We start from the raw sequence: 17,314 nt of genomic DNA on the forward strand, positions 1-17,314 counted from the left end.
ACATTGCATTTAATTATCATGTCTTTTTAGTATCCTCCAGTCTGTGATGGTTTCTCGGTCTTTCCTTGTCTTTCATGACTTTGATGCTTTTGAAGAATAGTGGGAATATATTTTGTAGAATGTCCCTCACGGAAGTTTTATTATTATTTATTATATTTATTTTTTATTTTTTTAAAGATTTTTAAGTAATCGCTACACCCAACGTGGGGCTTGAACTCAACCCTAAGATTGAGTCACATGCTCTACCAACTGAGTGAGCCAGGTGCCCCAGAGTTTTATTATTTTTAATAAGTGACTAGAACTGAGAACTTTGGCAGAAGAGTGAAGTTAAAGCGCTGGCCTCCTTTGCTCTCCCCTTGGCCTCCAGCTGCACTCAGCTTCTTTGCATTTTTCCCCCTTACCATACTCTCTGATCTCCAGGCTTGGTTCAAGCTGGTTTTCTGCCTGGAACACTCTTCTCATCTTCTGCCCTTCTAAAGATTGGCCAGTGCCTGGTAACCCTTCCATGCAAAATTTGATGTCACTTAACGACCCCTGAGCTTACATCAGCTCTCCCTTCCATGTGCTGCCACAGTATGCCCTACTTCCCCATCATAGCTGATCATATTTTCTTTTTACTACTGCCCCTCTGTAAGCTCCATTAAGGAAGGGACTGCTGGTTTTGTTCCCCTCTGTACCCCCACCATCTAACATAGTGCCTGATACAAAGTAGGCCTCAAGTATTTGGATGAATGACTATTGTGAGATTTAGTGTGAACCTAGGGATTATGATCTAATTTCTCAAGTATTCTACCATTTAGAGGAAATGGGAAGGTGTCTAATATTAAGAGTTTAGTTAAATTAGCATTATTTATCCAGAAGATATTTCATAGCCATTATACATTTAAGTTATGAAGGTTATATACCAACCTGGAAAAACTAATGATTTAAAAAAAATACAGCCATTATAATTTCAACTACAACAAGAATTTCAACTATAACAAGAAATGGTTGACTTATTGATCATAAGGTTGTGAAATTTAGAGTTGTTTTTTTTTTTTTTGATGTACTGTTCCATGATTCATTGTTTGTGCATAACACCCAGTGCTTTACACAGAATGTGCCCTCTTTAATACCCATCACCAGGCTAACCCATCCCCCCACACCCCTCCCCTCTAGAACCCTCAGTTTGTTTTTCAGAGTCCATCATCTCTCATGGTTCGTCTCCCCCTCCAATTTAACCCCCTTCATTCTTCCCCTCCTGCTATCTTCTTCTTTCTTTTTTCTTAACATATATTGCATTATTTGTTTCAGAGGTACAGATCTGTGATTCAACAGTCTTGCACAATTCACAGCACTCGCCATAGCACATACCCTCCCAAATGTCTGTCACCCAGCCACCCCATCCCTCCCACCCCCCACCACTCCAGCAACCCTCAGTTTGTTTCCTGAGGTTAAAAATTCCTCATATCAACGAGGTCATATGATATGTGTCTTTCTCTGATTGACTTATTTCACTCAGCATAACACCCTCCAGTTGCATAACACCCTCCAGTTCCGTCCACGTCGTTGCAAATGGCAAGATCTCTTTCCTTTTGATGGCTGCATAATATTCCATTGTGTATATTGTGTATATATACCACATCTTCTTTATCCGTTCATCTGTCGATGGACATCTTGGCTCTTTCCACAGTTTGGCTATTGTGGACATTGCTGCTATAAACATTGGGGTGCACGTACCCCTTCGGATTCCTACATTTGTATCTTTGGGGTAAATACCCAGTAGTGCAATTGCTGGATCGTAGGGTAGCTCTATTTTCAACTTTTTGAGGAACCTTCATACTGTTTTCCAGAGTGGTTGCACCAGCTTGCATTCCCACCAACAGTGTAGGAGGGTTCCCCTTTCTCCACATCCCCGCCGACATCTGTCATTTCCTGACTTGTTAATTTTAGCCATTCTGACTGGTGTGAGGTGGTATCTCATTGAGGTTTTTATTTGAATTTCCCTGATGCCGAGCGATGTTGAGCACTTTTTCATGTGTCTGTAGGCCATTTGGATGTCTTCTTTGGAAAAATGTCTGTTCATGTCTTCTGCTCATTTCTTGATTGGATTATTTGTTCTTTGGGTGTTGAGTTTGATAAGTTCTTTATAGATTTTGGATAGTAGCACTTTATCTGATATGTTATTTGCAAATATTTTCTCCCATTCTGTCGGTTGTCTTTTGGTTTTGTGGACTGTTTCTTTTGCTGTGCAAAAGCTTTTTATCTTGATGAAATCCTAATAGTTCATTTTTGCCCTGGCTTCCCGTGCCTTTGGCGATGTTTCTAGGAAGAAGTTGCTGTGGCTGAGGTTGAAGAGGTTGCTGCCTGTGTTCTCCTTTAGGATTTTGATGGACACGTTTAGGTCTTTCAACCATTTGGAGTCTATTTTTGTGTGTGGTGTAAGGAAGTGGTCCAGTTTCATTCTTCTGCATGTGGCTGTCCCAATTTTCCCAAGACCATTTGTTGAAGAGACTGTCTTTTTTCCATTGGACATTCTTTCCTGCTTTGTCAAAGATCAGTTGACCATAGAGTTGAGGGTCCATTTCTGGGCTCTCTGTTCTGTTCCATTGATCTGTGTGTCTGTTTCTGGGCCAGTACCATACTGTCTTGATGATGACAGCTTTGTAATAGAGCTAGAAGTCCGGAATTGTGATGCCGCCAGCTTTGCTTTTCCTTTTCAACATTCCTCTGGCTATTCGGGGTCTTTTCTGCTTCCATACAAATTTTAGGATTATTTGTTCCATTTCTTTGAAAAAAGTGGATGGTATTTTGATGGGGATTGCATTGAATGTGTAGATTGCTCTAGGTAGCATTGACATCTTCACAATGTTTGTTCTTCCAATCCATGAGCATGGAACGTTTTTCCATTTCTTTGTGTCTTCCTCAATTTCTTTCATGAGTATTTTATAGTTTTCTGAGTACAGATCCTTTGCCTCTTTGGTTAGATTTATTCCTACGTATCTTATGGTTTTGGGTGCAATTGTAAATGGGATCGACTCCTTAATTTCTCTCTCTTCTGTCTTGGTGGTGGTGTATAGGAATGCCACTGATTTCTGTGCATTGATTTTATATCGGGCCACTTTATGAATTCCTGTATGAGTTCTAGCAGTTTTGGGGTGGAGTCTTTTGGGTTTTCCACATAAAGTATCATATCTGCAAAGAGTGAGAGTTTGACTTCCTCTTTGCCGATTTGGATGCCTTTGATTTCTTTTTGTTGTCTGATTGCTGTGGCTAGGACTTCTAATACTTTGTTGAATAGCAGTGGTGATAATGGACATCCCTGCCACGTTCCCAACCTTAGGGGGAAAGCTCTCAGTTTTTCCCCATTGAGAATGATATTCGCTGTAGGTTTTTCATAGATGGCTTTTATGATATTGAGGTATGTACCCTCTACCCCTACACTCTGAAGAGTTTTGATCAAGAAAGGATGCTGTACTTTGTCAAATGCTTTTTCTGCATCTGTTGAGAGGATCATATGATTCTTGTTCTTTCTTTTGTTAATGTATTGTATCACGTTGATTGATTTGCGGATGTTGAACCAACCTTGCAGCTCAGGGATAAATCCCACTTGGTCATGGTGAATAATCCTTTTAATGTACTGTTGGATCCTGTTGGCTAGTATTTTGGTGAGAATTTCTGCATCCATGTTCATCAAGGATATTGTTCTGTAATTCTCCTTTTTGATGGGGTCTTTGTCTGGTTTTGGGATTAAAGTAATGGTGGCCACATAAAATGAGTTTGGAAGTTTTCCTTCCATTTCTATTTTTTGGAACAGTTTCAGAAGAATAGGTATTAATTCTTCTTGAAATGTTTGGTAGAATTCCCCTGGGAAGCCATCTGGCCCTGGGCTTTTGTTTGTTAGGAGATTTTTGATGACTGCTTCAATTTCCTTAGTGGTTATAGGTTGTTCAGGTTTTCTATTTCTTCCTGGTACATCTCTAGGAATGCATCCATTTCCTCCAGGTTATCTAATTTGCTGGCATAGAGTTGCTCATAATATGTTCTTATAATTGTATTTTTTTTGGTGTTGGTTGTGATCTCTCCTCTTTCATTCATGATTTTGTTGATTTGGGTCATTTCTCTTTTCTTTTTGATAAGTCTGGCCAAGGGTTTATCAATCTTGTTAATTCTTTCAAAGAACCAGCTCCTAGTTTCGTTGATCTGTTCTGTTCTTTTGGTGTCTATTTCATTGATTTCTGCTCTGATCTTTATGATTTCTCTTCTCCTGCTGGGTTTAGGCTTTATTTGCTGTTTTTTTCTCTAGCTCCTTTAGGTGTAGGGTTAGGTTGTGTATTTGAGACCTTTCTTGTTTCTTGAGAAAGGATTGTATTGCTGTATACTTTCCTCTTAGGACTGCCTTTGCTGCATCCCAAAGATTTTGAAGAGTTGTGTTTTCATTTTCATTGGTTTCCATGAATTTTTTTAATTCTTCTTTAATTTCCTGGTTGACCCATTCATTCTTTAGTAGGATGCTCTTTAGCCTCCATGTATTTGAGTGCTTTCTGACTTTCCTCTTGTGATTGAGTTCTAGTTTCAAAGTATTGTGGTCTGAAAATATGCAGGGAATGATCCCAATATTTTGGTACCGGTTGAGACCTGATTTGTGACCTAGGATGTGATCTATTCTGGAGAATGTTCCATGGGCACTAGAGAAGAATGTGTATTCCGTTGCTTTTGGGATGGAATGTTCTGAATATGTCTGTGAAGTCCATTTGGTCCAGTGTGTCATTTAAAGTCTTTATTTCCTTGTTGATCTTTTGCTTAGATGATCTGTCCATTTCAGTCAGGGGGGTGTTAAAGTCTCCCACTATTATTGTATTTTTGTCAGTGTGTTTCTTTGCTTTTGTTATTAATTGCCTTATATAATTGGCTGCTCCCATGTTAGGGGCATAGATATTTACAATTGTTAGATCTTGTTGGATAGACTGTTTAAGTAGGATGTAGTGTCCTTCCTCATCCTTTATTACAGTCTTTGTTTTAAAATCTGATTTGTCTGATATAAGGATTGCCACCCCAGCTTTCTTTTGGTGTCCATTAGCATGGTAAATGGTTTTCCACCCTCTCACTTTCAATGTGGGGGTGTCTTTGGGTCTAAAATGAGTCTCTTGCAGACAGCATATTGATGGGTCTTGTTTTTTAATCCAATCTGATAGCCTGTGTCTTTTGATTGGGGCATTTAGCCCATTTACATTCAGGGGAACTATTGAAAGATATGAATTTAGTGCCATTGTATTGCCTGTAAGGTGACTATTACTGTATATTGTCTGTGTTCCTTTCTGGTCTATGCTGCTTTTAGGCTCTCTCTTTGCTTAGAGGACCCTTTTCAATATTTCTTGTAGGGCTGGTTTTGTGTTTGCAAATTCCTTTAGTTTTTGTTTGTCCTGGAAGCTTTTTCTCTCTCCTTCAATTTTCAATGACAGCCTAGCTGGTTATAGTATTCTTGGCTGCATATTTTTCTCGTTTAGTGCTCTGAATATATCATGCCAGTCCTTTCTGGCCTGCCAGGTCTCTGTGGATAGGTCTGTTGCCAATCTAATGTTTCTACCATTATAGGTTACATATCTCTTCTCCCGAGCTGCTTTCAGGATTTTCTCTTTGTCTCTGAGACTCGTAAGTTTTACTATTAGATGTCGGGGTGTTGACTTATTTTTATTGATTTTGAGAGGGGTTCTCTGTGCCTCCTCGATTTTGATGCCTGTTTCCCTCCCCACATTAGGGAAGTTCTCTGCTATAATTTGCTCCAATATACCTTCTGCCCCCCTCTCTCCTTCTTCTGGGATCCCAATTATTCTAATGTTGTTTCGTCTTATCGTATCGCTTATCTCTCAAATTCTGCCCTCGTGATCCAGTAGTTGTTTATCTCTCTTTTTCTCAGCTTCTTTATTTTCCATCATTTGGGCTTCTGTATTGCTGATTCTCTCTTCTGCCTCATTTATCCTAGCAGTTAGCGGCCCCATTTTTGATTGCACCTCATTAATATCCTTTTTGATTTCGACTTGGTTAGATTTTAGTTCTTTTATTTCTCCAGAAAGCGTTTCTCTAACAACTTCCATGCTTTCTTCAAGCCCAGGGAGTATCTTTAAAATCATGATTCTGAACTCTACATCCAACATCATACTAATGTCCGTATTGAGTAGGTCCCTGGCAGATGGTACTGCCTCTTGTTTTTTTTCTTGAGGTGATGTTTTTCGTCTTGTCATTTTGTCTAGAGAATAGATGAATGAGAGAACAAAATGCTAACAGGTTAACAACGTCCTCAGAAAATATACTCTAAACAAATCAGAAAAGACCTGAAATCAGGGGAAAAGAAAGGGAAAGAAAGAGAAAAAAAAAGGAAAAAGAAAAAGATAAAACAGAACAAAACAAAACAAAAAAAACAGAATATGATCAAATATGATCAGGCTGGTGCATAGATCAGTGCCACACACTAGATTTTGGGTGTTTTTTGGTCTGTTAGAAGAATATGCCTCCTAAAATTTTAAAGAAAGAAAGACTTAAATATGTACAAAATAAGGGTTGATACGATGAAGGGATGGAATATGACTGTAAAGATGAAAATTATAAAAAAATGTTTAAAAAGGAATTGATAAGGTGTTTGAAAAAAGAAGAGGATTAAAAAAAAGGAGAGAATGTGATCAGGCAGGAGAGTAGAACAAAGCCATACAGTAGAGATTTAGGGTATATTTTGATATGTTGGAAGAAAATGTATCTCAAAATTTTAAAGAGAGAACAACATATGTATATATGCCAAAAATAAGGGTAACTACTACGAAGGGATAGAATATGACTCTAAAAATGAAAAATGAAATTTTTTTAAAAAGGATTGATGTTGGTTGAAAAAGGGAAAAAGAAAAATTCAAAAAATTAAAAAAAATTAACTTTTGAAGGACTAATGAATCATGGTAAAAAAGCCATGAATTCTATGTGCAGTATTCCCCTAGCGCTGGAGTTCTCCCGTTCTCATTGATCAGTAAACTTGGTCTTGGCTGGCTGTTCGTGGTGATCTTCTGGGGGAGGGGCCTGTTGCCGTGGTTCCCAAATGTCTTTGCCGGAGGCGGAATTGCCCCGCCCTTGCTGGGCCGGGCTAAGCAATCTGCCCCGGTTTGCTTTCAGGAGCTTTTTTTCCCCCGCAAGCTCTCCGTACAGCTTTGGAGGACGAGAGTGAAAATGGCGGCCTCCCAATCTGCGCCTGGAGGAGCCTAGAACTTGGGGCCCCGCTCCTCAGTGCGCCCCCAGAGAAAAGCAGTCACTCCCGTCTCCAGGTCTCCCGCCGCACTCGGTGCTCACCCGGCCTCTGACCGAGCGTTTCTGTCTCTAGCACCCGACCCCGTGTGGAGTCTCCAAACCCAGCAGATCCCTGCGGTGCGCTCTCGCGCCGCTCCTCCCAGGGGAGGAAGGGGAGTCTCCCCGGCTCTGCCACTTGTTGGGTCCCTGCTGGCCGAGCAGTGGCCCGACTGTCACCAATCACAGTTTATGGCAACCCCGAGCTGAGAGCCTGCGCCTCAGCTCGGTCTCTGCAGCCGGCTTCCCCGCTGTGATACCCAGGAGCTCTGCTGCACTCAGGCACCCCCGGTCTTTCTGTGACCCTGAGGGCCTTGAGACCATACTGTCCCGCTAGGATTCCACCCCCCCGCTTAGCCACTGGAGCGACGTCCCTCAGCGGAGCCGACTTCTAAAAGGTCCGATTTTGCGCTTCGCGGCTCTATCACTTGCCAAAAGCGGCCGATGGAGGCCCCCTCCCCCGCCGTCTATCCTCCCGAATATCGCCTCAGATTCACTTCTCCACACGTCCTACCTTCCAGAAAGTGGTCGCTTTTCTGTTCAGAGAGTTGTTGCTATTCTTTTCTTCGATCTCTTGTTGAGTTTGTAAGTGTTCAGAATGGTTTGATCCCTGTCTAGCTGAATTCCTGAGACCAAACGAAATTCAGGTCTCCTATTCCTCCGTCATCTTGCTCCGTCCCCTTGGTTTTTTGTTTTTAAAGTAGACTCTAGGCCCAACCTGGGGCTTGAACTCACGACCCTGAGATCAAGAGTTGCATGCTTTACTGACTGAGCCAGCCCCAGGCACCCTGACATTTAGATTTTTATTCTCTAATATGAGGTTGTTGGGAGAAGTGCTTCTGAGGCAGGCTGATGCATGTGTGTCCCCGGGAGGATGCAGTGATGGGTGGGTCATGCAGAGCCATGGGATAGACATGGAACGCTTTCCTGGAGCAGAACCTTTGCTCAAAGGTTTTAAAGAAAATGGTTTTTTATATACTCATCTTCAATAGTTTTATTATGAAGTAGGGTGCAAATTTCATGTGATTTTTTTTAAGATAAAGCATTATACTTGGAACAAGTTCGTGCATGTGGGTTTCTTTGGGCAAATTCATGTCACGCTCTGGGTGAAGTGGCTTTGTGGAAATTTGAGAATTTCTTTTCAGTCATTAAATGAAACCCTGAAGTTCATTAAGCACTCACATGCTGGTTGTTGCACATCTTATTCTGTCCAGATGGTTACCGTGCAGTGGACTTGCAGCCCCTTTGCTTGTTATTTTCTGCGTTAATAACTGAAAGCTTTTAGGCTTTGTGCTCACTCTAGAAATGTGTGGCTTATAAATTTTGTGGGAAAAGTATTGTAGTCACTGAACAGTTGCACATTGAGTTTCACATGTTCACGTGTGTTCATTTGCAGTCAGGCGCGATCATGACCGTGCTTGCTGCTGTCTGCACGAAGATCCCGGAAGGGAGGCTCGCCATTATCTTCCTTCCAATGTTCACATTCACAGCAGGGAATGTGAGTATTTTTATGAAGTGAAGTACTGGGGACAGTAGTGATATTTTTACATTAACTGAATTCTTGCCCTTAAATTAGAAATGTCAGTGCTGGAGGAATCAAAGTTGTACCAGTTCTGTTCTCTTTTGCTGGCTTTCAGGCCCTAAAAGCCATTATTGCCATGGATACAGCAGGAATGGTCCTGGGATGGAAATTTTTTGATCATGCGGCACATCTTGGGGGAGCGCTTTTTGGAATGTAAGTTTGAGCGTAACTGACTGCTACGCTGCCTTCTTGGGCCCCCCCCCCCCTCCCCGCCCACCTGAGGAAGGCAGAGCAAGGCAGTTAACTCTGGGATGGGAGCAGGGGTGGGGTTGGGGGGGGGAGAAAACTTGCACACAGTTGGCTTTGGCCTGGCCCAGTTTCACCATGCGAGGTGGAAGGGGAAGAATAGCAGTCCTGCCCCAGCCTCGGTCATTTGTAGAGACAATGTGCCTTTACCCTACTGTTCACCTCCGCTCACCCCAACTCAGGAGCTGTCAGGGTTCCTGGCCCCTGTTGGGATACTGTTCCCCACCCGCAGTGTGCGCCGGTCTCTCCTTTCCCTGCTCTCAGGCCTCTTCTCTCCTGCCACCACTCACCTCCCACCTCCCTGTCACCAGTGCTGGGCAGACACAGAGTGGACACTCTGCCTGGGACAAGTGTCCAGGTGTATGCTATCTGAACAAATAGAGGCTGGGGATCATAAACCAGTGTTGACCACTTACTGGGCATCTGTTATGTGGCAGGCTTTGAGCTAGTGGTTTCCATTCTACTCTTACTACTTCAATTGTACTGATGGGGAAACAGGCTCAAAAGTATCTTCCCCAGGTCAGACAGCTAGGAGCAGAGCAAAGATTTAAACCCAGATCCAAAGTCCTTCCCACCTCCATCACACCATATTGAGTACAATAGCATAGTGTTCACAAGATCTTCTGTTTGTGTGTTACACAGTGGAATTTTGCCTAAAACGTAGTAGCGCTGGGGCGACTCTCACAACTTCCTCAGGACTCCTGGAGCCTCTCTGACCATGAGAGTCCCTTCAGTAGAGTCATTGCCTATATGATGTACTGGATCCCCTGTTGGACTGTCTTTTCCTGCATAAATGTTGCTTTTTGTGGCACTTACTTGGTTTTTACTTTGTTTCATGACAATGGAAAACTGAAGTTTTTTAATTAAAAAAAGAAAAATCTATTCTGAGTGGAGCAGTTTTGCCCAGTAGGCGGTTGAAGTAAATGCCATTATGCCATTTATAATTTTCAGTGATGATTAAAGAATCGCATATGTGAATTCCGGCTTTAACAGCAGCACATTATAAATAGTAGAAACTGACCTGATATTACAGTGTGAGAAACATAAAGACTTAGGAAAAAGGGTTCTGTTTTATGAACTCTAAATTTATCTCTCTGGATCCTCCCATGGCTACTTAAAGGATCTTCTCCCCAGCAGGTTTTTATTCTTCTGAACTATAATTAGATGACCTTTTCCATTTTGAAAATCATTGGATCAAATGTATTTTAAAGTACAGGATCTGAAAGGCAAAGGAATCCTTTGTCTTTGCTGTTTCTAATTTCAACTCCTTTCATTTACTAGATCTCAGTCAACATCCAGAATTCATCTTTTCCAACATCTTTAATTCAATTAATAAAGCTAAAGATTTAGAAATCGGTACTGATGGTCAAGATTCCATTAGTGTTCTCCTGCATATTTCCTTGACTCTGTGTCCCTCGCCTTGTACTTTTGCAATAATAATCACTAACATATATTGAATACTTGCTGTGTGCCCAAGCTAAGAACTGATTTAATACTCTTAGATCCTGTGAGGTATTCCATTTTACAGAAAAGAAACTGCTTTATTTTATTGTTTCAAAGACTATATTTATTTGACAGCGAGAGAGGGAACACAAGCAGGGGGAGTGGGAGAGGGAGAAGCAGGCTCCCTGGGGAGCAGGGAGCCCGATGCGGGGCTCGATCCCAGGACCCTGGGACCATGACCTGAGCCGAAGGCAGACGCCCAACGACTGAGCTGCCCAGGCGCCCCCAAAACTGCTTTAAAGAAGGGAACTGTTGGAAGTCACACAGCTAGTCCTTGCAGAGCTGAGTTTGAGTGAGTACTGGGCTGTACAGCTGCTGCAAAACAAACCAAAAACTTAGAAATGGGTCACTTTAAAGTGTCTTCCTAATTTTAATTTGGCCAAATGACCAATTATATTTGAACTTCCAAGTATAATCAGAACAGTTTACCTGTAATATTAAAGTATTTGACTCTTTGCTTGAAATAAGAGGGTTACAAAGATTTGGGAAGACACTTTATAAATGGAGAGCTCCTGACAAGTGACTCATTTCTTGCAAGAGTTTCACAGTTGCATTTGAATCTTAGGTGATCCTTTTTCTCTTGTTCTGAGTTCACCATAAAATTTGACTAAGCCCAAAAGAATTTTGTAACATGCCTTTTTATCTGCATGTTTTTTTAATGTCTTTTTTCTTTCTGTAAATTTATTGTTTTTCAACATTTTAATGGTGACTATTTTCATGACCATTTTAAAACTATAGTGAATATTAAGATTCAAGTACTTTAAAAAAAAGATTCAGGGGCGCCTGGGTGGCTCAGATGGTTAAGCATCTGCCTTTGGCTCAGGTCATGATCCCAGGGTCCTGGGATCGAGTCCCGCATCAGGCTCCCTGCTTGGAAAGGGACCTGCTTCTTCCTCTCCTTCTTCTGCTCCCCCTGCTTGTGCTCTTTCGCTCTCTCTGTCAAATAAATAAATAAAATCTTTAAATAAATAAATAAATAAATAAATAAATAAATAAATAAAATTTAAAAAGATTCAGTACTGGGGCACCTGGGTGGCTCAGTTGGTTAAGTGACTGTCTTCGGCTCAGGTCATGATCCTGAAGTCCTGGGATCGAGTCCCGCATTGGGCTCCCTGCTCAGCAGGGAGTCTGCTTCTCCCTCTGACCCTCCCCCCTCTCACGCTGTATCTCATTCTCTCTCTCAAATAAATAAAATCTTTCAAAAAAAATTCTATAAAAAAAGATTCAGTACTTTATAATAAACATTCAGAACATAAAAATTGAAACATTAAACTGATATTTTGATACTGATCTAAGCCACTGATTTATTATTATTTTTAAATAGTTTTATTTATTTATTTGACAGCACAAGCAGGCAGAGCAGCGGGCAGAGGGAGAGAGAGAAGCAGACTCCCGCTGAGCAGGGCGCCCGATGTAGGGCTCGATCCCAGGCCTTGAGATCATGACCGAACCAAAGGCAGCCGCTTAACCCAACTGAGCCACCCAGGCACCCAAAATCTAAGCCATTTAAATAGAGCATTTTTTCAGTTAGGTGTCTGGGGAGATGCAAAGATTAACACAGTCTGGTCTCTGCCTCAGGGAACATGAAATCTGGGCAAACCAGGGCAAAAATAAAGGTTTCAGTCATAGCAGCTTTCAGTAATAGCCATTCCAAATCAACCCCACCTCCTCCAGGAAGCCCTCCCAGCTTTCCCCCAGCCCAGGAGAGGAGGTGGTAGAGGTGCCCCTGAGTTCTGCTAAGACTATGCCTCCCTCAGGTAGAGCTTCTGGTCTTGTAGTACCTAGGCCTATGGGCTTCTAAAGGCAGGCCCTGCTCATTGGTCACTCAGCTGTGTGTTCTTCAACTTAGATGCTCAGTAGATGCTGCAGTGGTGGTGAGGGCACAGCTTTCGGAGTCAGATTTTGGTTCTAGTGTCCTTTCTGGTGATCCCTAGTTGTGCAGCTTTGGGCAGGGTAAATTACTAAACCTCTCGGTGCTGCAGCTTCCTCAGCTCATTGCTTCAGGCTGCTTTTAGGCAGTTTTAAACAGCAGAATGGGGATTGGAACTATATTTTATTTTAAAAAGATGGGCAAAATTTAGATCAGCATATGACCCTTTGTGTAGCAGGTGGAAGATGAGGAGAAGCATTTAAACTATTGAAACGCATTAAGGCACCTGGGTGGCTCGGTCGGGTTAAACGTCTGCCTTCGGCTCAGGTCCTGATCCCACAGTCCTGGGATGGAGCCCCGCGTGCTCAGTGGGGAGCCTGCTTCTTCCTCTGCCCCTCCCCTACTTGTGCTCTCTCATGCTCTCTCAAATAAAATCTTTAAAAAAAAAAAAAAAAACTATTGAAGCCATCATCAGTGACCTCGAATACTGACATTTCTTACATTTAATGTAGTAAAGAGAGACCAGGCTTAGAATCTGTCTGACCTTCAGGTGAGTCATTGACCGACCACTTAGAAGCTGTTAGTCCCTGAGCAAATTTTCTCTGAGACTTGGTTTCCTCATGTCTTAATGGGGAGGGAGTTGATGCTTAATTGCAGTGGTGAATCAACAGTAGTGTGTGTTGTACATAGTCTGTCCCACTTCGGCCTTTCACATACTCCATATTAAAGGTGGATCATTGATCTACATCAAATAAATTAGCCATTTAATAAGCAAGATAGTAAATGATCATGGCATTCAATTTTTTAAATGTCAACTTGATATCATCATGGTACTTAACATTTGTATGTTATACTGTTTGAATGTTGAACCTGGTTTGTTTTTCTTTTCTCCAGATGGTATATTACTTATGGTCATGAACTCATTTGGAAGAACAGGGAGCCTCTAGTGAAAATTTGGCATGAAATGAGGACTAACAGCCCCAAAAAAGGAGGCGGCTCTAAGTAAAACTGGGATTGGATGAGACTGGTGCGTGTGGCCCATGCTGCCCGGAGAACCCCAGGAACATGTCGGCCCTGGAGTGACCACATCTTTGCTCCTGTCTGGAAGACACCCGGCATCTAGCTTTCCCAGTATTTTAAACTCTGTCCCCAGTACATGTCTTATTAGAAAGTGAATTATGACAAAGTTGTGAAATAAAAGTTTCTATCTCTAGTTTGTATACAGAGGGTGTGTGTCCCTTTTGAAGAGCACTAATGCTGCCCTGGAATCTTGCTGTTAGTTGTTATATTTGATGTAGTTGGAGCTGTGAACTTGGCGGGAGTGCACAGGGAAAGACCTGAGACTCAGAAATGCTTGTTTTTGTACTTTGGCCTTCTTGCATCTCTACTTACCCACCTACCCCTTTCTTTGGTTGGTTGGCGGGTAAAAAAAAAAAAAAAAAAAAAAAGTCTTCTGTCTGGCGTGAACTGAAAATAACAGCTGTAGTATTTTCTAAATTTTCCCAAGAAAGGTAATGTCTTCTGGCAGTGAGTGGCATATACAAAAAGCTATTTTTAGGCTTTGTTTTCTAGATTAAAATTGTAGCTTGTAGCTAATTTAAGGGTTAGAAGGAAATACCTTGGATAAATTCAGACTTGAATCTGAGCCTAATTGCATCTTACATTTGAAAATGTACATTCTTTGAATTGAAGCATCATGCTGAACTATCAGTGGTCATCAGAACAGCTTCCCTGTAGAATTCTTGTTTGCCCTCATGATTGAAAATTATTTCCAAGAAATGCATGTTGAGAACTTAATAGTATTTGTTGAGATGATTTATAGGAGAGTTTCAGTGTCTGGTGTCCTCAAGAGGTAATACTGGTTCTTGCACCTGGAGAGGAATGCAGCCATCTGTCTTGGAGGGGGTTGGGCTTCATGGAAAGGAGTGAGTTGTGCCTACCTCACAATGCTGAGCTGAATGGCAGCACGTCCCCGGACGTAGGAATTGTCTAGGATTTGACAGTTCTTCATATTCTTTTTCCCCAGATCTTCTCTAGTGTGAAATACCACTTACTCTTACCAGGCAGAGAGGATTCTATCCTAGACTAATGTCACTTCCAGGAGAGAGGTGTTTTGTTTGTTTTGTTGTTTTTTAACCTAGCCCTCATCTTGCTGGTAAGGAACCAGGGTGGTTGTGTGTGGGAACTGCTTAGGGTCACACTGCTGTGCTTTGACATTTCTGAATATATTAAGCTAACAACCCCATGATACACAGATGAGGCAAGAAGCATTTCTCAAACATGGGATGGGAGGCTGAGATCACGTAGACATTCCGTATGGAGTCCAAAATGAAATTTATGTCTTGCTGTGGGCAGACTGGAAATGCAGGCCAGGACATGTTTTCCTGCTTTGTGATGGCTAGGGAGGGAGCATTTATTTATTTATTTTTAAAGATTTTATTTTTTTATTTGACAGAGACAGGGAGAGAGGGAGCACAGGCAGGGGGAGTGGGAGAGGGAGAAGCAGGCTTCCCGCCGAGCAGGGAGCCTGATGTGGGGCTCGATCCTGGGACCCTGGGATCATGACCTGAGCCGAAGGCAGACGCTTAACGACTGAGCCACCCAGGCGCCCCAGGAGGGAGCATTTAGAAGGTCAAGTCCCTAAATAACTTCTCTGTCCATAGCATCTCTCAGTGCTGGCACCTTTGAACAGGCAAGTGCCATTCTCCCCGTGAGAGGCCTTGTGAAGGTTCAGAGCCCAAACCCGGAAGCATGAGCCTTACCTTCTATAGCTATGGCAGTTGTCCCTACTCTGCCCACTAGGGTGTTTTCTCACTGTGGCTTCTCTGCTGACACTTGAGCCCCCCAAGGCCATGGTCTGCTCGGCTCGTGTGCCTCTCAGCCTGTGTCGTCTCTACCGGCCTGTTAAGTGTGGTGCCCCCAGGAATGCAGCGGTCTTCTCTCTACCTCCCTTGGCTTCAGTTATCTTCATGAGGATTTCTTCTGAGCTCTGGGCCCATGGATTGTCTCTGTCCTCAGTACATGCATCTACTGCATGCCAGGTATGGCTTCAGGTGCTGGGACCCCACTGCATAGGCACCTCAACTATCCTAGCTTAAGGAGCGATCTCACCAGTTGGAAGCCAGAAACTTGGGAGCCATTCTAGATTTCTTTCTTTCATTTCTAGAATCCAGTGCCCCTTCCATTCCCAGCGCCTGCGCCTTAGTTCAGCCCCTTGTCTCTGACCTGGACTGTTGAGACTATTCTCCAGCTGGTCTCTAAAATTTCCTTGTGTGTCTTCATATGGCCACAGAGTGCTGAAAACACTTCAGTCATTCCCTGTTGGCCTCCATGAAAAACTTTTAAATTTAGTGTGGCTCCCAAGGCTCTCCATGATCCAGCCTCTGATGCCTTTGGCTGAACCTCCCAACCCCCTACCCTGCATTTCCACCCTGACCCAACTACTCTCCCTTGTTACAGGTGCCCCCCCCCATTTCACTTGCTTTATCCAGTTCTGTTGCGCCTACTACACTGAACCTCCTGGAGTTCCCCAGCATTATTCCAGGCGCACAGTAAGTGCTCTTTGGTGCTTAATGAAGAAATAAAAAGAGCTACCTTTTTCTTTTTCCTGCAGGATGGAGTATTGTAGTCAGCAAATGTCCCAAGTGGCTAACCCAGGGCCCTGGAGCACAGAGGTCACAAAGTTTGCCGGGCCCAGGGAGAGCAGGTGTGTAACCTCCCCGTGTCTTCCCAGTGTGCCTCTCTCCTGCTGCCTCCTGCCCATGGCCTGGCCAGGGCAGCTGTCTGTCACTTTGCTATGACTGGAAGCTGAGAGGGTATGGTGTGGGAGAGGAATCTGTACCCTGACTGGCCAGGGCTGCACTGCAGTTTTCTCCTCTAAGATACAGACTGGAGACCGTCCAAGTATATGCTGGAGATGGAGCTCTGGGTAATTAATGCTGTTTCAGTAGTGTGATTAATTAGTCCTTGGTCTGCAGTGCACATTGAGGGCATGTGTCAAATACTCAGGGTCTTTTGAGTGTGGCCAGGGAGTTGTTTCTGATGCCCTGTCATGCATTAAACAGACTGACCTTTAGCCTGGAGGATTACCCAAGCTTTGCAATAAAAAAAAGAATGCATGCACAGGAGGGAAGGGAATTTTTGTAACGCAATGGCCAAAGATTTGTCGGCAGCTTCATAACGCCAAGTCCTCTGTTGCCATGCTTTAAAATGAGGGATTTTTAGAACCCAGGGAAAGGTCAGTTGAGGGCTAATGCCAGTTCTCAATGAAAACTGGATTGGTTGTTACAAATTCAGCATCGTAAAGGCAAATAGTGACTCACTGGCTGATTAAAGCACGTGTCCTCTGGAAGCATGGCCCCGGGTCTGCCCAGAGATCCCCCGCATCGCAGCACCTCCGCTCCGGGCGCGGCGCAGCCTAAGCTCAAATGCGGCAGCCCCGGCCGCTCTGCGAGCCCCAGCACCCTGGCAGCGTTGGCCTGCGCCCACGCCGGCCCGGGGCCATCAGCGACCGCATCGTTGCCAGCCGGTTCTCGCCCTCGGCGAAACCAGGTCCGATTTAGAAAACAACATTAAAGGAACTTTGGATTAAATTATGAAACCTTCAAGCTGGACACTAGGGACTGTCTGCAGGCGTTTCCGGGCGCCCCTGCCCTCCCTCACCCACCTCCCGGCCTCTGCGCCCGCCCGCCCGCGCGCGCTAGCCCAGGCCCAGCCGGCCCGGCACCGAGCCCTCCCCCTCCCCGGACGGCCTCCCCCAGGCCAGGGGGCGGTGCTGCGGCGGCGCGGGGAGGGCCGCGGGGGCGGGGACG

The 17,314-nt window shown here is 43.7% G+C and overlaps 1 protein-coding gene across 2 annotated transcripts in view; it reads left to right on the forward strand.

Annotated features, from left to right (window-relative positions):
• PARL (presenilin associated rhomboid like) overlaps positions 1 to 13,723 on the forward strand; it is a 53,928-nt gene extending 40,205 nt beyond the window's left edge. For both annotated transcript variants that reach the window (XM_028101076.1, XM_028101077.1), the window contains 3 exons: positions 8,699 to 8,800; positions 8,940 to 9,037; positions 13,398 to 13,723. In XM_028101076.1, coding sequence (XP_027956877.1) covers positions 8,699 to 8,800; positions 8,940 to 9,037; positions 13,398 to 13,509 — 312 coding nt within the window. In that variant the 3' untranslated portion in view covers positions 13,510 to 13,723. The remainder of the gene's footprint in view (positions 1 to 8,698; positions 8,801 to 8,939; positions 9,038 to 13,397) is intronic.
• The last annotated feature ends 3,591 nt before the right edge of the window (positions 13,724 to 17,314 follow it).

The sequence above is a fragment of the Eumetopias jubatus genome, unplaced genomic scaffold, assembly GCF_037043125.1.
Source record: "Eumetopias jubatus isolate StellerSeaLion01/CBP00866 unplaced genomic scaffold, mEumJub1_p1.0 scaffold_1, whole genome shotgun sequence".
Lineage (NCBI taxonomy): Eukaryota > Metazoa > Chordata > Mammalia > Carnivora > Otariidae > Eumetopias > Eumetopias jubatus.